The sequence below is a fragment of the Polypterus senegalus genome, chromosome 3 (genome assembly GCF_016835505.1).
Source record: "Polypterus senegalus isolate Bchr_013 chromosome 3, ASM1683550v1, whole genome shotgun sequence".
Taxonomy (NCBI): Eukaryota; Metazoa; Chordata; class Cladistia; order Polypteriformes; family Polypteridae; genus Polypterus; species Polypterus senegalus.
The window spans coordinates 218,276,082-218,300,899 of NC_053156.1; the positions used below are offsets into that span (position 1 = coordinate 218,276,082).

At 37.2% G+C, this 24,818-nt stretch overlaps 1 protein-coding gene across 1 annotated transcript in view; it reads right to left on the bottom strand.

The window, feature by feature from the left end:
- Window positions 1-1,714: 1,714 nt before the first annotated feature.
- etnk2 (ethanolamine kinase 2) overlaps window positions 1,715-24,818 on the bottom strand; it is a 56,091-nt gene continuing 32,987 nt past the window's right edge. The window contains exons 3-8 of the mRNA XM_039748489.1: window positions 23,462-23,602; window positions 20,303-20,445; window positions 17,774-17,857; window positions 11,707-11,867; window positions 6,661-6,734; window positions 1,715-3,687 (exon numbers count right to left, since the gene is read on the bottom strand). Of these exons, the coding sequence (XP_039604423.1) occupies window positions 3,615-3,687; window positions 6,661-6,734; window positions 11,707-11,867; window positions 17,774-17,857; window positions 20,303-20,445; window positions 23,462-23,602 (676 nt within the window). The 3' untranslated portion in view covers window positions 1,715-3,614. The remainder of the gene's footprint in view (window positions 3,688-6,660; window positions 6,735-11,706; window positions 11,868-17,773; window positions 17,858-20,302; window positions 20,446-23,461; window positions 23,603-24,818) is intronic.

The window sequence follows — 24,818 nt, forward strand, 5'->3', positions numbered from 1 at the left end:
GCAGAAACATCTCAAGGATGATCAGGGGAAACAGGATGCACCAGACCTCAATTTTGAGCTTCATGGCAAAGGCTGTGAATACTTATGTACATGTGATTTCTCAATTTTTTTATTTTTAATACATTTGCAAAAATCTCAAGTAAACATTTTTCACATTGTTATTATGGGGTGTTGTGTGTAGAATTCTGAGGAAAAAATGAATTTAATCCATTTTGGAATAAGGCTGTCACATAACAAAATGTGGAAAAACTGATGCGCTGTGAATACTTTCTGGATGCACTGCATCTCTCTCCATGCACGCTCGTACCTCATCCTGGATCAGATCACAACTCTCCTTGCCCTGGGCTTCCTCAAATTGCCTCCTGTGGACGTAGCCCAGACCAGACATTCAAAGGTGTTTTAACAAGGAGACATGGCATGTCTAATAGATAGGAAATATAAAACCAGACAATAACATAGAGAGAAGGTCTTTCTTCTTTACATCTGAGAATAACATAAGCCAATGTGTGCCTCTAGTGAGGTTCTGTAATGAAGAATTGCAGTACCTGGGGTGAAAGACCATCTTCAACGCACTGCAGCCTGTGGTTTCTCCAGCTGTTATATAAGTAATATAGTTTGAAGTATATGCTCCCACATAACAAAGAACCTAAGGTTTAGGGTCAGTGTCTTCTTTTATTACAAGAATTTGATGTAGTTTTAGTTCAACTTCAAAGTCCAGGAATATGCTCTTCCAACTAAAATGTTCTAGTCAGGGGAGGTTTCACTCCAACATCACTTTAGATACTCTTCTTAGGCAGCATCCACAAGTTCAGGATTTTTCTTTTCCATGGTTCCTATTAAATGTGGCCAAGTGTGCATTCCTCTGTTGTAGCGAAAAACAGGCAACTGGTTCTGCCAGCAAACTTGTGTTATATTCAACCTGAGAATCCAGGAGTATTCATTATTTCTTCAACTTACTTGAGAGCACAGACCTACTCTCATTACAGTTTGTACACTTCATTCACACAAGAGCCTCAGTGTTTTTGGCCACTGCCTGTATAGCGTGTGTATGTTTCACAGTAAGGAAGCAAAAGTTTCAATCCTATTCATTTCTATTGCACAGTTATCTTATCCAAAGATCTTGGCCATACATTGTTCTTCTCTCTTGTTAAATGAATCTTAGCCTGAAGACGTCTATTAATTTTATACATTTAAGATGTCTCACTTAAAGAGTTACCAATGTTGTTTCTTGTCCTAGTGTGTATATAAACACAGGGAACTCCAGTTTCTGTATTACATCTTGTCTGAAGAAGGGGCCCGAGTTGCCTTGAGAGCTTGCATATTGTAATCTTTTTAGTTAGCCAATAAAAGGTGTCATTTTGCTCAACTTCTCACTACATTCATAATCAATTCTATTAATCAAAACCTTGGTCAACTCGTAATTGCTGGCTCTCCTGGTTTTGGGTTACAAATGCATGTTGACTTCTAATCCTTCATTGGCCCGGATGTCTGGAAGTTTAGATATACTAGAAAGTGTGTCCTGCAATGGACTGGGCTAGTATTCTAGTCAGAATTGGCTCCTGAACTGCAACCACTGCCAAAATTCACTCTGACTTCCATCTGGAAAAAAATAGTTTATAATTGGGATGGGCATATTAAACATTATAAAAATGAATGAGACAGATATCAATGAAATGTGTAAAGGTTAAAAAAAAAGAACAAAAAGAACACAGTGTTCTGGTAACACATTTATTTACATATTCTCTCAAGTAAGCAAATTCAGGAACTCCTGCTTTCACATTGCATACACAGTGATGCTTGAAAGATTGTAATCCAGACTGCTGTCAGTCAGCAGTGCAAATAGAGGATTCAACAGAGGAATATAAAGAAAGTCACTGTAGGTTAACCGTTAGGCCACATCTGCCGACAGACACGTCAACAGCTTTACAGACTGACACCATACAGGAACTAGGAAACTGCACATTTCACAGAATGCCCACTCAACATGGCGGCTCCAGCTCTCTGCTGCAGCACAGACCAGGTTGTTTTTGAAAGCACAGCAGGTTTGTTTTCTCATAAAATTTGCTTTAACTTCAGTCATTACCCCAAAATTGAATACAATTAAAAACAACTAAATGCACCAGTAATAAATAAAATCACAGTTTTTTTTGTATGTACATTTTTCTTAGGTCTAGAACTTTCAGAAAGCAATTCCTTCTTTTTGTTAGAATTGGGACTTCTTTGCAAGGTTATTTTAAGAAGGCAGATCTGAACTGCAATGTTATAAAAAAAGTAATGATAGTAATTTAAAAAAAAAATGTTTTCACTAAGAACTGTTGTTGCCTGTTTGACTTGTTGAAATGCTCAACCTCATCGGTAAGAGTGGGGACTGAATCTTGAAGGGGGGGAAATGACACACAGAATTCCACTATTTACACCTTCCTGTGCAAAGTGATGCTTAGTAGAACCTTACACCCCCGAAAATTTACAATTAATATGAAAGTAGTTTTTGGAGAGAAAAAAGTACATTTCAACCATTCCTGTTAAACATAACACTGTATGCTAAAATTACTGCTGAAATATCAGGTTAGACAATGAATGAATGAATGAATGAATGAATGAATGAATGAATGAATGAATATACAAATAAGTGGGACGTAGCTCCCGGGGTCCCACGACCCTGCTCTGGGTTAGGAAGATGGATGGATAATTGATCAAGATGCATTTTAACCATTCACAGTACTGGTCCAGTACATCTTTCTAATGGTTAAAATTAAATTCTGCTCGGGTAGTAAAACCAACAACCTCTTTTCAAACTGGTGAACAATTTGTAATGTGGCCGTAGATAAAACTGCACTCTACACAATGCCAGTTGACACTTCTTCTTAAAGTATTAAAGCCTGACACTACAGAAACATAACAAGGTGTTTTCATCTTGTATGATCAATACTCTTAATAATACAGATATAACAAGAACAGAGGTAACAGATCACAGCTCTGGTCAGTTGCTGGGAACTCAAAACCTCCTCCAAGTCCTAACCACCAGCTGACACGCCTATTGATCCCATCTATTTTTTTCTTTTAAGCAGAGAGGTTTGTGAAACAGCAAAAGCCACCATCACCATAACAAAATGTGGAAAAGAGAAAGCTTTGACTGCTCCTGCAACCAAAATATCCAATTAAAAACAAAGAAAAAAGGAAAAAGCAACTCAAGGACTCAAGGAGATCAAGGAAGCCTTTCTTCTGGGGATATATGTACTGTACGACATTTGATGTATATCAGTGAGGCATAAGGGAATGTTCCTTGGCTGCGGAATGCAGGAAAATATAAAATGCTAGTTTACAGCCATTGCAAAACAAAGCAGAGATGTCAGTAATCAGACGTTTCACTGAACTGAACACATTTTTTTTTTAACAAAGACAGAGTAGAACTTGTAGAAGCTGCCTCACCCAGATCAAGTTTTCATGTTTTTCAAAATTCCGGGAACAATATTTCTTTCAGATGCCCCAATTTGCAATTAAAGTCTCAGATGAAAAGTGCTGTTGCTTCTTGGTATGAAATTGTCCAAGGCGCAAAATATATATATATAAATAAAAATATATTTATATTTTTTATACTTAAATAAGTAAGCATATCATTCTGGAATGTCCAGCTGCATCACTTGTGGCTTCATTTTAAAGTACTGGTTAAATCTCAGTACAGCATACCTGCAAGGAAGATGGGAAATAAAAACAAAAAATTAGTATGGGTAGACTGCCCTCTAGTGGCAGCATTGAATAAACAAAGTTGCAAACCACAAGAAAATTATGATTACATGCTGTGCTGGGATTTTCAAAGTGTTTACCATTTCTATATTTATTATACCATACGAGTAGTTTCAATAATTTCTTAAGGGTCCTACAATGGGCCCTTATAAGGCAGACATTAAGGTCAAAGCTGTGGCTTTTGATTCAGCAACCTTGATATTTACCGTTCTGTTGCCGAGGTCTTCCTATTGCTGCAAGTGGCCAGAAGACGAATGAGCAAAATAGACACCCATTCTGCCTACAACACACCTCATAAGGCAATGAAGCCCACTACTCTCCCTCTACCAGAAAGGATGGTGAGATGCACAAATTGCAGATACATTTATTTACTCACAACACATACAACACTTTGTCTCAGCCATTCAGAATTTAAGATTTACTGCAATTAAAGAGTCTAGAATTTCAGTGTTGCCTCCCATTCATCAAGAGACTTCCAGAGATACATTTGTGCTTTTACTATAAGCTGCAGGGAGATTGGAATAATTCTTTGTCCATAGCACAAGAAGTCACGAATATGCCGCACTTTCAGGATGTGTTCAGTACAATTAACTAAACTGAATCTAAGGGTCTGCACGGGCAATCGGAAGGTTGCCGGTCCGAATCCCGTAAATACCAAAAAGAATTATTATTATTATTATTAATTGCATATTTTATTGTGTCAAAATGTATTTCCCTTGGATTCAAAAGCACTAAATAGGTTAAAGAATCAAATATTTTCATTCTGCTAAAACACAACTTGAAATGCTGTATTATAGCCAATTCCTCACATTTTGCAGCTTTCCCATCTCCTGTTTTCTTGGGTGTGCTTACACAAGTTTTACTTTTGGGGATTTTCTGCCCAGTGTTACTCTTTTATTTTCTCACAATTTGTCAAGCTGCCCTGAAGTCAATCCAGCAGATCCAATAACCAACTTTTCTGTGTAGCTCTTGCTATGAACTAGCTATCCCACTGGTTTGCTCCTGTGCAACCATATTCCAAATTCCAATAGACTTTTGAATTTTCTCAATGAGGTTCTATGTGTATTCCAAATCCTTAAGATGGAATTTTGGGTATATCTGGAAGCTTTAAAACAACAGAATCTTTATACGTCTTCAGAAATCAGTGTTTACTCAGCACTGCATAACAGGATTATACAAAGAGCTCCTTGGTTTTCATAGTAGAGCTTTAGCACTGACACGCACCTTGAATTGCACATGTTTATTAAAAAAACAACATTTGGAGTACACACAAATGATAATGAAAAAAGCAATGAGTTTTGCAGTATTGATTTTTTCTGACAGTGATCTTCAAGCAAGTACTGTGTCTTCAATAATGTACATGGAACTATTGATGGAAATAAAAAAACAAAGCTTAACAGCTGGTAGCTCCATTTTTCTAACTGGCTTCATCCATTCACAAGGTACAGTTGTAAGTAGATAAAGCCTACCCTGACAGAATACAATTTAAATATGACAAACAACCCAATAGTATATCTTCACACTCTGAGATTAAATTAAAATCCCAGAAAAAAATTCACAGAGGTTGTTTTTTTTTTTGTGGTAACATATTTTTGATTGAAAGTACAAATGTACAGGGGATGCAGTGGTATATTGCATTGTCAATATTATTGTGTTAACATAACCAACACCAACTACTTTTAACACTGCAGACATTACCTGAGAGTAATTGTTTAGATATATAAAAAATATAGAAAAATATAAAAATCAGATAAATGAGATACTAAGACAAGACTTCTTAGAATTAAAGCATGGTTAAAGAAGCAAAGCAATAATAACTGCCGCCAACATGCACCAACTGAAAATACAGAGACAATTTTAGATTGTGGATTGTTATCATTTAAAAACAATTACTTGCAAAATTATTATTTGTTCTGCAGATGCCAAAACCAAATATCCACCCTACCTGATCTTGTTACTTTGTCATAGCTGGTACCACCCATTTAACATAAATGCGGTCTGTCTCAAAGGAAAATAGGATGACTAAATATTAAACAGGCATCATCTGATATTCTGGAGCACGAATTCCCTTATTTGGATTTTTTTTTTTTTTAAGACTTACAGCTTGACAACTATCAAAATGTATCACTAATAAAAAAGTGTTTTAAGAGTGTGACTAATAGATATCAAATAAGGGTGACAGAATTTTACTGAGCATTTCTACACTTTATCATAGTATTAAACATGGACATCAAATGATTTATCTCCATGTAATATATCCAAGACTTTTAGCAGAAAGACCAAAAAGGTAACTTTTTCTCAAATTAAAATTTGCAGATTTTCACAATAAACTCTCTCAATAAAAGGATAACTGCTGCTTAGTCCAGCATAATTTCTCTAAGTGTAATAACTTTAGAATGAACTTGTACTGTGAAACATAGCATAGCTATATGCCAAGTTTGTGACATTAACTGTTGGACCCCACAGTTTCAGTGTCTCTGTGAGGGGTTCATAAGAATGTTCCTGTTTTTTTTGGTCCTAAATTAGTCCTCAAGTGAATGGGCTCTGTCCTGAGATGCAACAAATTAAACGGAACTCTGCAGGGTTTCTAACCTGTACCCAAGTTTTTTTCTGGAATTACAGATCCTCTGTGCAGTTTACATGGGAAGTGTATTTTATGATAAAGGGCTGAAATGCATTCCAATGAATAATACTTAATTAAAACGAGTCAGATACTAAATATCTATGAAAATCAAGTACAAAGTTCAATATCAAACAGTCTTCATTCTAAACACAAATGTGGGAATCAAACTTAATTAAATAACAGATTTCAATAAGAGATGATGTAATATGGTGGCATAGCTTGACAACTCTTGGACCACAAATTTCTAACCCCATTGACTGGTAGAAGCTCATGAAGGAAAGGCAACTACTTACCCAAGAAAATCAAATTCAATGGTTGAGTATTTGGCTTGGATAAGTGCCCAGAAACCCCAGAAGAAATGAGATGCCTAGAAACAACACAAAAATAAGCATGCAAAGAAGATACAAATATACAATGCAAATAAATTTATTACACACACCCCCAATAGCAAAAATGTTCCTCCTAATTTCTAAATACTTGTATGTGCATCCTGTATTGACTGTTATATCTAAACTGGCCCCATGTAAGTGTGTGTATAGGTGTGTGTGAATGAGCCTCATGATGGACTAGCTACTGTCTTGTGTTCGATTTTGCCAGCACAGCCTCTAATCCCATGTGACACTGAGTTGGGTTAGGTGGGTTTGGGAAATTTTAATCATTATGTTCTTCAGTAATATTTTTTTTAATTTATAAAGCATTTTACGGTCGACCCTTGACATACGACCGGCCTTACATGCGAACAACTTGATTTACAACCAAAAGTTTTGTTTTGATTTACGACCAACATCTTGCGTTACGACCCGAATGCGGTCAAGTGTATCCGCTTGTGCGATTGTAAACAAACAGCCGAGAGCGTTCGTAAGCGTCAGTCGGAGCCCAGATACATGTGTTTGTGGATGTAATTTCGGTCAGTGCAGTGATTTATCTATATATATAATTCACTAACAGCATGGCAAGCAAGACGCATAATTGCTAAGGAAGGAAGAGAAGGTAACGAAGGTAAAGCGATTGTTAAGGGATGTTAGCTAGCGGGCTGGCGCGGCACATGATGATGTCATCAGGCTCAGTCAGCACCGGCTTGCTTTGGAGTGTATTATTACAGCAGTTCACAACACGGCCAGCTTTGAACTGAGTGCTCGACTACTGTCATTATTAACTTGAGAAACAGCGATCACAATCGAAACGAAGAAGGAAATTGTGAGGAAATGAGAGTGGCGTTCGTGACTGATCTCGCTAATATGTACAGCATGTCGAAATCCACCATCTCGACAATTTTACAAAGAAAAGATTTGCATAAGGAGGCTCCTTCTAAACAATAACCACCTTCCATTTCATTCTCCTCCTCCTCCCTTCCTGCAGCCCAAAGATGTCAAATTAAATGGTGAGTACAGTATGAAATTGTTGTTTCTGGTAGGCTAGGCACTTTTTAGAACTTTTTGGTTAGTACATTAGAAAAAATATTGGTGTTTTGGTAAATTATGCGCATTATACAACCCTTTTTTATTATGAAAAGGTTAAGTAAGTGTTGCTGTGGGAGGTTAGGAGTGCATTATGGGTATTTCCATTATTTCTTATGGGAAAAATAGTCTTGACTTACAACCAACTTGAGTTACAACCAGCCCTCGCGAAAGAATTGAGTTCTTAAGACAAGGGTCCACTGTAACTCCAATTAAATGAAACTGAATTAAATAGAAGGGACCGATCATCTGGACAGTGTCCAAAATTTATTTTCATTCTCAATTATACATTGACAGGTCAGATTATAACTGCACTATATATTTTCTTAAACATTGGAAAGTTTTCATTTAGAGAGAGATACAATAATACTGTAGAAACTCGAGAAACATAAACATAGCATGTTTTTAACTACAATAAGGTTCTTGGCATTCTTTGTCACTTTTGATATACAGTGGTGTGAAAAACTATTTGCCCCCTTCCTGATTTCTTATTCTTTTGCATGTTTGTCACACAAAATGTTTCTGATCATCAAACACATTTAACCATTAGTCAAATATAACACAAGTAAACACAAAATGCAGTTTTTAAATGAAGGTTTTTATTATTTAGGGAGAAAAAAAATCCAAACCTACATGGCCCTGTGTGAAAAAGTAATTGTCCCTTGTTAAAAAATAACCTAACTGTGGTGTATCACACCTGAGTTCAATTTCCGTAGCCACCCCCAGGCCTGATTACTGCCACACCTGTTTCAATCAAGAAATCACTTAAATAGGAGCTGCCTGACACAGAGAAGTAGACCAAAAGCACCTCAAAAGCTAGACATCATGCCAAGATCCAAAGAAATTCAGGAACAAATGAGAACAGAAGTAATTGAGATCTATCAGTCTAGTAAAGGTTATAAAGCCATTTCTAAAGTTTTGGGACTCCAGCGAACCACAGTGAGAGCCATTATCCACAAATGGCAAAAACATGGAACAGTGGTGAACCTTCCCAGGAGTGGCCGGCCGACCAAAATTACCCCAAGAGCGCAGAGGCGACTCATCTGAGAGGTCACAAAAGACCCCGGGACAACGTCTAAAGAACTGCAGGCCTCACTTGCCTCAATTAAGGTCAGTGTTCACGACTCCACCATAAGAAAGAGACTGGGCAAAAACGGCCTGCATGGCAGATTTCCAAGACGCAAACCACTATTAAGCAAAAAGAACATTAGGGCTCGTCTCAATTTTGCTAAGAAACATCTCAATGATTGCCAAGACTTTTGGGAAAATACCTTGTGGACTGATGAGACAAAAGTTGAACTTTTTGGAAGGCAAATGTCCCGTTACATCTGGCGTAAAAGGAACACAGCATTTCAGAAAAAGAACATCATACCAACAGTAAAATATGGTGGTGGTAGTGTGATGGTCTGGGGTTGTTTTGATGCTTCAGGACCTGGAAGGCTTGCTGTGATAGATCGAACCATGAATTCTACTGTCTACCAAAAAATCCTGAAGGAGAATGTCCGGCCATCTGTTCATCAACTCAAGCTGAAGCAATCTTGGGTGCTGCAACAGGACAATGACCCAAAACACACCAGCAAATCCACCTCTGAATGGCTGAAGAAAAACAAAATGAAGACTTTGGAGTGGCCTAGTCAAAGTCCTGACCTGAATCCAATTGAGATGCTATGGCATGACCTTAAAAAGGCGGTTCATGCTAGAAAACCCTCCAATAAAGCTGAATTACAACAATTACAACAATGAGTGGGCCAAAATTCCTCCAGAGCGCTTGATTGCAGTTATTGCTGCTAAGGGTGGCCCAACCAGTTATTAGGTTCAGGGGGCAATTACTTTTTCACACAGGTTTGGATTTTTTTTTCTCACTAAATAATAAAACCATCATTTAAAAACTGCATTTTGTGTTTACTTGTGTTATATTTGACTAATGGTTAAATGTGTTTGATGATCAGAAACATTTTGTGTGACAAACATGCAAAAGAATAAGAAATCAGGAAGGGGGCAAATCGTTTTTCACACCACTGTATCACAATGTTTAAAGATGATGATTACGGACAGCAGGCTAAAAGAAGAACCATTGGAACTCTGTCCTTAGATAACAGCATCTTTACAAACAAGCCAGAAATATAAATCAAGACAAATCAAAATCTAAAAGCACTGCAAATTCACTCTGCTGTTTCTGTATCACAGGAACATAAGAGACCCCTTAATTAACATGCAGTTAGTGTGCTGTATCATAATACACTTTGAGGTGAACACCCTTACAACAATGTAAATAAAAGAAGTCGACAAACTAGATTTATGACTTCAGGATAAGGATTAGCTTCAAGGTCAGGGACACAAAGTGGGGTTGAGCACATAGCACAGTTGAAAGACACAGATTCCTCTACTCCCTATAGGCACTGTTTATGACTTTTTTGTGAATTGCACAGCTGAGATTAAAAACGTGGCATGTTAAGTATGGCCAGCTACTTTCAACACAGGGTTTGCTGCAGTTCAGAAGGTTACCCTGGGATATTAATATATGCCAGTTGGCAGTTACATCTCATCTTAAAGTATTGCTTTGCTTGCACTCTTATCTACTGTTTCACATTTGAATCTAATACAACATATATTTAACAGGGCTGCTAAACACTTGGATTCAGAGCATCACTGTCAAGCAAGCAATTAACAAAAACCACATGTATGTTACGTCATTGCATTAAACATTTCTCTTATGAAGTTTTCAGAAAGAAAATAATGTGTTAAATAAAGAAATCGTGAATCAATAGAAGAGGAATCATGTGTCCAGTAGTCAGGAACAGCTGAAAAGGTATAGAGTAGTATGAAATATAAAATAAAATTATCACGACAAAAAAAAAAAATCCATCCATCCATCCATTATCCAACCCGCTATATCCTAACTACAGGGTTACAGGGGTCTGCTGCAGCCAACCCCAGCCAACACAGGGCACAAGGCAGGAAACAAATCCCCGGACAAGGCGCCAGCCCACCGCAGGGCATGCACACACAAACACACACACCAGGGACAATTTCTGATCGCCAATGCACCTAACCTGCATGTCTTTGGACTGTGGGAGGAAACCAGAGTACCCGGAGGAAACCCACACAGACATGGGGAGAACATGCAAACTCCACACAGGAAGGACCCAGGAAGCGAACCCAGGTCTCCTAACTGCGAGGCGGCAGTGCTACCCACTGCGCCACCGTGCCGCCCAACAAAAAACATAGGTGTGCCTTTTTCATATTTTTGGGTAGCATGATGGCCAAATTGTCTGCCTACACCGCTCACCTTTTTCAAAAGATTAACATCAACTGAAAAGGAAGTCCTTTCAAGTCAGCTTTACTATACTGGAGGACAGCCCTAACATAGCACTTTTTGTGGCATCTGTCATTGGCCTGCTTTTCATTTTTTCTCCTTTTGTGCAAGCCCAGGTGGGAATGATACAGTTAAAAAAAGTAGAAAGACTAAGATCCAGCAATGCTCCTTTTGTGATTCAAGCCCACCTTGACCTGTTTGTCAATGTCTCATAGGCTGCCTTTGATAAGTGTGAGTCAGTGCCATGGCTCTGCCTCCACTGAACATGGCTCTAGGAATCATCCCTGAAGTACAGATTGTTTTTCTTCAAATTGGGTCTGGTCCTAATTTTTCTGCTAGTTGGATTCATTACAGATGCAGGTTTGAATATACTTAAAAAATAAAACAAAAGGGATTTTTTTTTTGTATAAGCTGGTGCATTTTACCTTTTCCCATACATTTACTAAGTAAATTCTTGTTTGATTTTTACATACTGCAGATTTATAAATGTCTACACAAGCACAGCAAATTCATTAAACCAAACTGCTTTAGATATTCCCCACTGTTGATTTCAATCTTAGTCTTACCAGAGCAAACTTGTTGACTTGCACATAGAGGGTATCAATCTCATACTTGGAAACATCTTCGCCTTTCTTGGTGAGCTGCTTGTATGCTGTCAGATAAGTATGAAGCCACTGTAGCTGGAATTCTCTGCTTGGGTAGAGTGTGTAGTCAACTTCGCTGACTCCTACATGTAACCATCCAAAAGGCCATTAAATGAAAAAACAAAAACAAATCACAGATCACCTCGATTCAAGGTAGAACATGGAGAATGGAGAGACAAAACAAAAAATAAAAACAGATTACACACAAACTAAAAAATTACCATAATGAAATAGCAGCAAACAAAACACAAAAATTTATATGGCTGACTGAGACTGATGTTTTTCAATACTTTTTAGCATTGTCTAGTAATGACAGTAGAGCACAAATGTCAAATGAAAATAAAATTAAAATTAAACAATAGGTAAAGCTCCCGAATCTCATTTATCAGATGAATTCTGTGGGTTTAGTGACACATACATTTCAGCTTGCAATTGCAGAGGAAAAAAAACATAACCATTTATTCTTTTTATGTTAGTGGAATCTCATTATAAGTCCATGCTTATTCTAACAAAAACTGGGTATAACCTTATTTAACCTTACTGGGATACCAACCCAGTATAGGATGGTATGGTAGAATACTTTGACCAGCATTAAATAAATAAAAAGTACTGTGAAATGTAATAATAAACACATAACATCATGAAATGTGAGCATAAATACTTAAATGTGTTGCAAAATATATTTAGTTGCTTATTTGTTTAAGTATTTTTCCTTTTATTATTTCAGTGACACACACACACACACACACACACACACACACACACACACACACACAAACAATATGAAAATATGGCCTGAAACGAAAACTGTCACTTTAACTTGTCAAAGTTGGGAGGGCGGGATCTTAAGTTTTTATCTTTTATTGAATTTATTAACAGCAAATAACCTTTGATACAACCAAATCAAACTTCACAAAACTTAATTCAATTCAACCCCCACCCATGAAAATGGGAGGAAGGCCAACAGCCGGAGTAAAACTCTGAGAGAGCTGATCTGACATATTGTGATCACGACTGAAAGTGGGGAAAAAAAAAGGCTAACTTTTTCAAGTGCTATAAATTTACACCGGCTGTTACAGACACAAATCTAATGTATGCTTTTATTGTGTAATATTAACAATAAGAGCAGCTCGCTACTCAAAACGGTAAATTTGCCGGGGAGCTGGTTTCGAACTCAAGACCTCCGATTATAAGTCGGCAGTTCTAACCACAGCACCACAGAAGCTGTCGTATTGTACTTGCAACTTTTGTAAAAGTGTTTATTTGATATTTGGCCATCAGCCTTCACACATTATACAATTCATGTGTACATTTTTTCATTTATTACTAAAACAAGAAAAATGTTTCCGTTTTACCGATGTGTTTACATAGATTGTTGTAGACACAAAACACACATCAAATTATTTCCCCTTACAATTCTGGGTAGCTCACTTCCAGATAATCAATCAAGGAAGAAACTGGGAGAACTTTTTGCCCGTTCTGAGGTGGTGGGGGGGATGATATAGCAGGCTGCTTGGGCTTATTGACACATTTAGAAGACAAAAGACGCTGACGGAGAGGTGCAAAGGGATTTAAGGTGGGCCGGATTTACGAGTTTCTTTGATGGCTCTGGTAATTCTAGTGTTAAGTATTTCCAAGCAGACAACAAAATTTTGTTGAAAAAAATCTTTATATTTACTTGTGGTGTTTACCCCTAAGTATTTAAACCGATCTGCAATGATAAAAGGGATGGTGTCTAGTCTAATGTTATTTGCTAGAACATTTACTAGAAAAAGCACACTTTTGTTCGAATTAATTTTCAGTCCAGTCCTAATGCAGTTAGGGCTGCAGGCACAGACTTTTGTGGGTCTGATATATACAGTACCATATTATCTGCTTACAGCGATATATTCTGTTCAAGTCCTTCTCTAAAAATCCCCTTTACCTCTGATGCATTTCCAAAGTGAACAACCAATGGCTCAATAGTTATTGCAAATAGCAGTGGTGACAAGGGGCATCCTTGTCTAGTAGCACATTCTAGTTGGAAGAAGTCTGAAATAATGTTGTTAATACAAACTGAAGCTTCTGGACTGGCATACAGTAATTAGAGTCTTGCACATATATTTGGGCCAAACCCAAATGTATGCAATGTGGTGAATAGGTAGCCCCATTCAACCACATCAAATGCTTTTTCTGCATCCAAATATTATAAGATCTCCGGAGTGTGAGACTTTATGGGTAAATATATTACATTAAATAGGCTGTGACACGAGAGTCACTGTCTTGCACTTCAGAACATGAGGCAGAGTCTCAGTACTTTAGCAAAATCAGCTTTATTCAACTTGAAACAGGAACAGCAGGGTTATTTATTGCAGTGGGAGCTACGACTCTGTTATACACAGACACAACAACCGGGCACAGTCGTGGCCAGGTGGGTGGCCTAGTTATACTGGTCACTGCATTTATAATGTTCCTTGCATCACCCATCAGCAACAGGTGTGTATAACGTGATCTCGACCAGTGATGGTTTTCTCTGTGGCGCTCTACTGTGAACCTGTGGTAGCCTCAACAATGGACAAGTGGCAGACGCGCTTCAGTGTGCCGTTCTAGGGGGGTGGGGAGTCCTAAAAGGGTTAAGAAACCTCACAAAGCGTTGAGGATTGGAAGCTAATTGTCTACATTTAAATAAATCTAGTTTAGTCTTGTGACATTACCAAAGAGAGCACATTCTCAGTCCTTCTAGCTAGATTTTTAGAGAGTATCGTAACATCATTATTCAGAAGTGAGATTGATCTATATGATGCATATTGTAATAAGTCCTTATTTTTCTTAGGAAAAACGGTGATTAATGTTTAGCAAAAAGCTTAAGGTACAATTGTATTGTCTCTGGCTTCTAGAAATGTTGCTAATAAAAGGGGAGCTAACTTAACTGAATTTTTTTTTTATAAAATTCATCAGGGTAGCCATCAGGACCAGGTGCTTTTCCACTCTGAAGTGGGTTTATAGCATAAAGTAATTCTGATAGTGTCAGAGGTTTATCCAATTCCTCTGCACTGAAAATATCTAGCTGTGGTATCTGTATATATAAAAAACACATTCTATTGTATCTTGTATTCTTTAAACGGAGTAGAATATAAGGACTTATAGCAATCTCTAAATGTGTGCATTATATTTTTATAGTCAAGGATTCTGTCTCAGTCTGTGCTGGTAATTACTGGTATTTCATTGCAAACTTCCCATTTGTGGATTTGTTGAGCTAAGATCTTATTAGCCTTCCCTTCATGTTCATAATACTGATGTCGCAATTTAAAAATGAGTTGTTCCGTTTCTTTTGTTGTCAGGAGGTTGTGTTCTAATTGCAAAGCCATAAGTATTAACACAACAACAAGCTCCAAAGCCATAACTCCTGGCAATATTAGAAATTAATGTAAAGCTATCATATGTAATAATGTACTACCTTAATTTAAGACTATAAAATGGCAACAAAAGTTCAGAAGCAACCTCTCTATGACCAAACAGTGAACTTTGCGAACAGGAATGTCAAAGGTCTCAATCACGAATTAAAAAAAGAAGACAGTATTCTCTCAGCTAACAGTTCTAAACACTAAGATAGTATTTTTACAGGAGACTTAATCAGCAAGGATCGATTTCGGTTGCAAAGAGACTTGACTGGCCAAATATTCCACTCCAGCTATACAAAGAAAACTAGAGATGTGGGAATATTTATTCACAGAACAATTTCATTTACAGTATCAGATGTAGTATCTGATCCTGAAGGGTGATATATGATGGTGATTTGTAATCTATTTAATTGTAAAGTGATTTTGATAAATATCTAGGCACCCAATGTGAATGACAGAGACTTCATCCAAAACATATTTGCCTCTATTCCCAACTTGAATGCTCATAAAATTATAATGGCCAAAGACTTTGTGTTTTAAATTCAGACCTGGATAGGTCTTCAACTACAGGGGCGGTAACATCTAATACTGCAAAAATAATCGCACAGTTTTTAATTGAAAACTTATCAGACCCAAATCCATACGTAAGAGCATATTCCTTCTTCTCACCAGTACATCATTGCTACTCAAGAATTGATTATATCTTTATAGATAACAATTTCTTGCCACGATTAAATCTTGCAAGTACAATGTTATTGTTATCTCCGACCATGCCCCTCTGATCACATAGCTCAAATCACAATGTCCCATTTACTCAACTCGCAGCTGGCATCTTAATCCCTGTTATTAGCTGACGAGAACTGTACAGAATTCATATCTAAGCAAATTGATTCTTTTTTAGAGACAAATACATCTTCAGAGATTTCTGCAGGAATACTCTGGGAAATTCTGAAGACATGTTTAAGAGGTCAGATTATCTCATATCTCTCCCACAAAAATAAACTGAAAACCAAGAAGTCCTCAGAGTTAATCAGTGAAATTACCAGAACAGATCAAGAACACGTCAGGTCTCCAGATGAGGTACCTTTTAGGAAAAGACAGGTTTGCAATCAGAACTAACCTCTTGACAGCAAAAGAAACGTAACACCTAATTTTTAAATTGCAACATCATTACTATGAACATGGAGAAAGTCTAATAAGATCTTAGCTCAACAAATCCACAAAGCAGGAAGTTTGCAATGCAATATCAGTAATCACCAACATAGAAGAAGGGCAGGTTCTACCCTGTACTCTCTTTAGACTGGTGAATCATCAGTAGAGCAGATGTAAACTTTTGGCCATCAAATGACACATTTACAACAGACACTTCAGATGCAAACGATATTCACTCATGGGCAGTTATACATTGCACTGTCACAATATAAGTCCAAGCACTGAATCAAAATTCAGTGCGATATTGACGCAAAAGTTTATTAAAAAAATAGTTTGTACTGAAGTTTTACAGTAAAAGTGTAAGATTAAAATGTATTTGCGTGTTAATTAAGCCAAAAAGAACGAAAATGTATAACGCAACGAACACCTGTAATGCAACATGAAACAATTTTCTTTCAACTTATTACTTTTTACTATGGTTAACTACTCGCTGTAATGTAAAATAGTTCTCTTATGCATATGTAACAATTCCCATGAAAATAACATTCTGTTTAAATGGTACATCCGCTTCCCCATATGTGAGTGGCAGTTCCGTGAAGTGGCTAGCTCATAGCGCCTGTCTGGAGGTTGGCGAGCGAAGTGAGCAGGGGGCAGAGCCCTCTAGTTTATATATAAGAAACAAAAAATATATTTTGTGATAATTTCATTATTTACACTCACATTTCATGTTATTATTCATTTATTGTCAAATTTTACTGTACTTCTCTTTATTTGAGCATTTATTTTTTATTCCTACATAATATTGCAACTATTTAATGTAATACAAATCTTATAGGGTTTGTAGGAAGTGGGAACAAACAGGAATATCAGGAGAAATCTTTTTTTTTTTATTTTTATTTTAATCCATACCAAAGCAATCAAGTTTTTACAAAAAGAAACATTGAGTTAAGAACAGATCGATCCCCACCCCTGAGAGAGAGAGCAAGCCAAGTGGCGTAAAATTTAAGGCTTGTAAACATACCTAAATTAAAAAATTCTCTGTGCTTCATGAACTTATTTTAAAATATTACTGATTAGATCCTGCCATGTTTTGAAAAAAGTCTGTACGGATCCTCTGAGTATTTGAAATATACTGAAACTGAAATCTAATGCAATCACAGGAAGAATGTGAAAATTCCACAGAGAAAGTGACGTATCACAAGATCTGAACCCATTACTTTAGTGCAATGAATGAGCAGTACTATACATAGTGCAACAAAACAAGTGACATTAAAGTATAATGCTGGCTCCCACACTGTATCTGATAATGCAACAATAGTCTTAATCTCACCATGTGCCCCTGGAAAATGTGCTTTGCCTAAGCTTGTATACTAAATGGGATTTAAAAAATGGATGGACATTGATTTGAACCTCATAAGAATCCCATTCTCTTCAGGTTCTTTTATAAGCGTACTCACCTGCAAACTCATTGAAGTGGTTCCCAATGTCAAATGCCTGGTAACTGTAACTAGCATATTCATAATCAATAAAACGGACACTACCTGAAAAGAAAATTCTTTTGTGAGCCAAAAATCAATATAGTCCAGACTCCATTTAAGCTGATACATAAATAAACAAGTACAATTAGAAAGAAAGGCAAAGAATTAGAGATGAATATCTGAACTACTGCTCTTTAGCTGAACTTCTTAAAACAACTGGTAATGTAGTAGTAGTCGTTGTCATATTGTCATACAGTGCATCCGGAAAGTATTCACAGCGCATCACTTTTACCACATTTTGTTATGTTACAGCCTTATTCCAAAATGGATTAAATTCATTTTTTCCTCAGAATTCTACACACAACACCCCATAATGACAATGTGAAAAAGTTTACTTGAGGTTTTTGCAAATTTATTACAAATAAAAAAAAACTGAGAAATCACATGTACATAAGTATTCACAGCCTTTGCTCAGTACTTTGTCAATGCACCTTTGGCAGCAATTACAGCCTCAAGTCTTTTTGAATATGATGCCACAAGCTTGGCACACCTATCCTTGGCCAGTTTCGCCCATTCCTCTTTGCAGCACCTCTCAAGCTCCATCAGGTTGGATGGGAAGCATCGGTGCACAGCCATTTTTAAATCTCTCCAGAGATGTTCAATTGGATTCAAGTCTGGGCTCTGGCTGGGCCACTCAATGACATTCACATCCTGTCTCAGAGGTCTACAGACAATTCCTTTGACTTCATGCTTGGTTTGAGCTCTGACATGAACAGTCAACTGTGGGACCCTATATAGACGGGTGTGTGCCTTTCCAAATCATGTTCAATCAACTGAATTTACCACAGGTGGACTCCAATTAAGCTGCAGAAACATCTCAAGGATGATCAGGGGAAACAGGATGCACCTGAGCTCAATTTTGGATGGAAGGAATGGGTGAAACTGGCCAAGGATAGGTGTGCCAAGCTTGTGGCATCATATTCAAAAAAACTTGGGGCTGTAATTGCTGCCAAAGGTGCATCAACGAAGTATTGAGCAAAGGCTGTGAATACTTATATACATGTGCTTTCTCAATTTTTTTATTTTTAATAAATTTGCAAAAACCTCAAGTAAACTTTTTCACATTGTCATTATGGGGTGTTGTGTGTAGAATTCTGAGGAAAAAAATGAATTTAATCCATTTTGGAATAAGGCTGTAACATAACAAAATGTGGAAAAAGTGATGCGCTGTGAATACTTTCCGGATGCACCGTATGTGCAGAATACAGTTCAGTTTTTACTGCAACTCCCAGGGCCCATAAAATGTTTTTTAAAATGTATGTAATCTAGGCTAGAGTGTTAGTGTGCAATGGATTTACGTTTTCAAAACACAGTGGATGCATCATTCTGGATCAGAAAATGCAAATTTATTCAGCTTTAAGAGAGTTTTCTTAAGAAAACCGAGGTATTGTTTTCTTATATACGAGACACAATGTGACAGAGAAGACTCCTGACTCGAAGCACTACTCAAACATAAACTTATTGTGGCACTAATAAATAAGTAAGAATAATGCAGTGAACAGTAGTAAAAATTGTCATTGGCTTGATTAAATTAGAAAGATATTGTAATTTATGATTCAGGGTAATGTATTGTACTTAATTCAGTTAAAATGGCATTGTAATTTGGAACACGTTCATGAAGCAGTATTTTACTAGGAATGGTACCATGAGACATATTGAACTCTTAACTATGTAAGCTTAAAATACAGAACTGAGAGATGGAGAAAAACTAGCATTTTGACATGTGGTTCTTGTTTCTGTTTTGAGAAACACCAGCAGTAAATGAGTGACTAGTTATGAACTTTTAAATATCCAGTGAACTGCTGCTCCACAAGGGGGCACCATAAGCCTCAAATCTTTGCCGTTAAGTGAAAATAGGAACTCTCAGACATGGTTTGCTGAAAAATCTGCCAGGATGTACAGGCAACTATGAGAGACCCCTGGATGTATAACATCTTAAACCAGTTTAAAGGAAATGTGGTTGTAGCACAAGGATGTGTGAATATCTCAAACTACTTCTGCATGTTATTGCCTGGAACAACTTTGTCACATGCACAACATTTAATATTTGGAAGTCACTCTAAAACATACAAATTTAAGAGATGAACTAACTAGGGCTGTGGGTGGCATAAGGGATACAGTCTTGACAAAATTTTAAAGCTGACCTATAGCCATATGACCCTCAAATAAGAGCTAAGGGATCACTATGTTATTAAGAAAAGCTATAGCTTTTACTATTTAATAAAAAATAAAAAAATAAATTCTATTTTGGTAGAACTTTATTTACCTAGATAAAAAGAAAAGGGGATACAATGGTGAAAATTCAAACTTCTGTACTTGAACTGGGCAGCCCATTTAGGTTATAAATAGTGTACTTTTCTAAGTATACATAAAAAGGAACTAAAACTGAAATAGAAAAATACAGCAAACCAACTTCTGATTTGAGTAATTCATTTGAAAAATGCCCACCTTCTTTCTCATTGTAGATGATGTTTTTGCAAAGCAAGTCATTGTGGCAAAGTACTATGGGAGACCCAAGCTTAGAGAGGTGATCCTTCATCCACACCATTTCTTGTTCAAGTGCCTCCAGGCTAGGCACCTCCTGCCGGAATCTGAAAAGGAAGCCATACCGACTTATATGTTAGTCTAATCCCATAATGATAAATCTCATTATGTTTAAATGAAAGGACAAAGGGCTTAAAAAAGAAATATTAAGTGAAAGCAATCAGGGAGCTGGGAAGGTGGGGGATTAAAAAACAGTGTTCTATTCTTCGGAACATCTACCCAGGCTGTATGGCACATTTTGTATTATCCACCTGTCTCCCTCCTTATCTGAACACAACAAAGAACTAGAAGGACATTGGGTCACCAGCACAATCCAGGCTCATCTGATTAATAAAGCTCAAAATCCACTATTGGAAGACTGGTGTCTATGTGAACAGGTGCTGGAAGCCACAATAAACTGCTTTGCTCAAGTGAAAAGCAAACTCATGAATATGAAGATACAGTATTTTCTTTTCTTTTTAAAAAGGTAATAAGGCAATTTATACTGTATAATACTAAGCACCTGACCAATGTGCCAAAATGTGGAAAATTGTTTGTAATAGCTAGTGATTACATTAACCTATCTTAGTATCTCAGTTGCCATACAATTAATGTATGTTAGTAAAAATATTAATAATTATAAAACCATTCTGAAAGAAACTATTTTTTTCTTTTGTTTGTAACAATATTGGAATTATATTAAAAGTTCCTAACTCTCCACTTTTTCCATGGTGTGAATTTATAAATCTTGTTACATGTTATAACAATGACAAGCTGAAACTGTGGGAGCCTGAAGTGTAAAAGTTATGTGCTTCAATACATAAGTCCACAGACTTTCACTGCAAAGCCAACAAAACTGTTTAACAGCAGCTTTCAACAAACATTCAATTTTCATTTTCCTGGGAAACTGATTGTACTTGTGGTCAAATTTCTACTTGTGCAATGTTGTTTGTGAATACGCCAGTTCAAACATGGCATTCAGTGTTAAGGTGTGCTTCTGCAGATTGCACATTGCTAACAACTCTACCAACACATCTATTTAAAACCTGCTTAATCAAATTTTATAGCCACAGGTAGCAGCATAGAGCACATGTCAGGAGCCAATTTAGGACAGCATATCACTTCACTGCAGGGCATATTATTGTGGATTTATTTTAAATAATTTTTGTGAGATTACTCTGCACAAGGCTCAGCACATGAATGTATATTTATTTGTTTGTTTGTTTGTTCATTTATTTATTTATTCAATGGATCTCCACTGTTTAGTGTGCCAGTGAGTGTGTGAGTGTGTGTGTGTGTAAAAATATGCCCTAATATAGTCCGCCATCCGATCCTGGGTTACATTCCTCTTTGTACCAGAAGTTCCCAGTCCAAATTATTTTGCAGTTCAAAAATAAAAATTTCCATCCAGTTTGTGAACTCTTCTATGTTAACAGTTCACCTTACAGTATTAATAATACACACTCATTTGATTCTCTATAATTTTTTGTGAAAACCAAATTGTGGAGACCTGTAAACTATTGGCCTACATGGTGGAAATGCTTAATAAAAGGCGTTCCATTTTATAAAAAAAAAATTCCACATGTCTCCTGCAAACCAATGCTCTTATCTATCTAATTTTAATAATTACACTGCAGATTCAAAACAAGCATAAACTTTCAGTTCAGACAAACCTTTAATTCCTTTAAAAGTTTAATTTAAAGTAACTCCAAAACATAGCCCTATGGAACTGTAAAAAAAAAATTAAAAAAAATCATGGGTCAATGTCTATATAGATCTTCAAATGTATGTCTACTTGGAATTCCATGAGCTAAACTTAAAAGAAGTGGTGAGGCGGCCTTCTGCTGTTATGTACCTAAAATCTGGAATAGCTTACCAATAGGAATTTGCCAGGCTAATACAGTGGAGCACTTTAAAACACTGCTGAAAACACATTACTTTACCATGGCTTTCTCTTAGCTTCATCTTAGTTAAATCCTGATGCTCTGTATATTCAATTAATTATCATTATTATTCATTGTGGCTCCAAAATCCGTACTAACCCCTACTTTCTCTTCTGTTCTTTCTCCGGTTTCCTGTGGTGGCAATCTGTGCCACCACCACCCGATCAAAGCACCGTGATGTCCTTACATTGATGGATTAAAGTCCACATGACCATCATCATCAAATTCTTCCATGAGAACCCTGACTACAATGAGGACTGATTGAGGTCATTTATGTTACCTAGAATGCCTAGAGGGGGCTGGGTGGTCTCGTGGCCTTGAACCCCTGCAGATTTTATTTTTTTCTCCAGCTGTCTGGAGTTTTTTTTTGCTTTTTCTGTCCTCCCTGGCCATTGCACCTTACTTTTATTCTATGTTAATTAGTGTTCCCTAATTTTAATTATTTATTTTGTCTTTTTTCTCTTTCTTCATCATGTACTTTGAGCTACATTGTTTGTATGAAAATGTGCTATATAAAAAAATGTTGTTATATGCCAGATGGACCACAAAGATTTTATCTGCCTCAGAGAAATCTACTAAAGTGGAGATCAGAGAAATCTGCCAAAGTGGAGATCAGAGAAATCTGCCAAAGTGGAGATGGTGGCCCTGTGGAACATACATAACAGAGGCTACTGTCATGCGGGATGTCATGGAAAAAAGGTAGGCTACTTAGATGAGAGGCAAGCTTACACCTTAAGAAGAGCCTAGAAGATTATAATTTCTTTATTTAACAAATATAGCTATAATTAATAAAAAGCCGATTCTTTAGCTTGTTTCAGTGAGCCAATGAGCTGGTCCCTGCATCACCCTCTCAGGCCAATTAATGGGTTTATTCTTCTCTTCTAATCCTTTTGCACAGCAAGGCAAGTACAAATCCACAGTCTTGCCATATCCATCACACAATTGCACTTCCTGCACCTTCACTCCCTCTTTCCCATTCGTTTTAGATTATATCATTTGCCTGTATTCCAAGTGTCTTGAAATAGAAAACATGAACTAAAATGGATAGAAAAGTATTAAAAAAAATAAAAAAGTGTGGTAGGTAAGATCTTCTAAAGCATTTATGAAGCACAATTTAAAGAACAAAGCTGTCACATCTTACCTGCTGTTGGCTTCCTCTTCTGTAAACTCACTTACAACTAGGGCAAAGTATTTGCGGAGCTTGATCCAGAGGTTGGGCTTAGGGACACAGCCATTATGCGCATGGATAGCATGAATTCGAGCCATTTCCCTGGCAATCAGCCTGCAGTTTGAAACATGGGTCATACATTACTGTCATCAATCTGAACAGTTTTTCATGTTTCCATGTTACCATTTTTCTGTACCAAACTACTGAAGGCCACTGAAATCACTAGCTATTTCGAACAAAAAACTGCCAGAAGGAATAAATAGTTAATGGCGCTTAAAAATTTTTTCATGCAGGTGTGGCACTGTGCCCTGCTGAGCCACAATGGGGATTCTGCACCAAAGGAAAAGTTATTTACAGTGTATCACATTTTCCACATTTTGTTATGTTACAGCCTTATTCCAAAATTGATTAAATTCATTTTTTTCCTCAGAATTCTACACACAACACCCCATAATGACAACATGAAAAAAGTTTACTTGAGGTTTTTGCAAATTTATTAAAAATACAAAAATTTGAGAAAGCACATGTACATAAGTATTCACAGCCTTTGCCATGAAGCTCAAAATTGAGCTCAGGTGCATCCTGTTTCTCCTGATCATCCTTGAGATGTTTCTGCAGCTTAATTGGAATCCACCTGTGGTAAATTCAGTTGATTGGACATGATTTGGAAAGGCACACACCCGTCTATATAAGGTCACACAGTTGACAGCTCATGTCAGAGCACAAACCAAGCATGAAGTCAAAGGAATTGTCTGTAGACCTCTGAGACAGGATTGTCTCGAGGCACAAATCTGGGGAAGGTTACAGAAAAATTCCTGCTGCTTTGAAGGTCCCAATGAGCACAGTGGCCTCCATCATCCATAAGTGGAAGAAGTTCAAAACCACCAGGACTCTTCCTAAAGCTGGCTGGCCATCTAAACTTAGCCATCGGGGGAGAAGGGCCGTAGTCAGGGAAGTGACCAAGAACACGATGGTCACTCTGTCAGAGCTCCAGAGGTCCTCTGTGGAGAGAGGAGAACCTTCCAGAAGGACAACCATCTCTACAGCAATCCACCAATCAGGCCTGTATGGTAGAGTAGCCAGACGGAAGCCACTGCTTAGTAAAAGGCATGTGGCAGCCCACCTGGAGTTTGCCAAAAGGCACCTGAAGGACTTTCAGACCGTGAGAAACAAAATTCTCTGGTCTGATGAGACAAAGGTTGAACTCTTTGGTGTGAATGCCAGGCGTTGCATTTGGAGGAAACCAGGCACCGATCTTCACCAGGCCAATACCATCCCTACAGTGAAGCATGGTGGTGGCAGCATCATGCTGTGGGGATGTTTTTCAGAG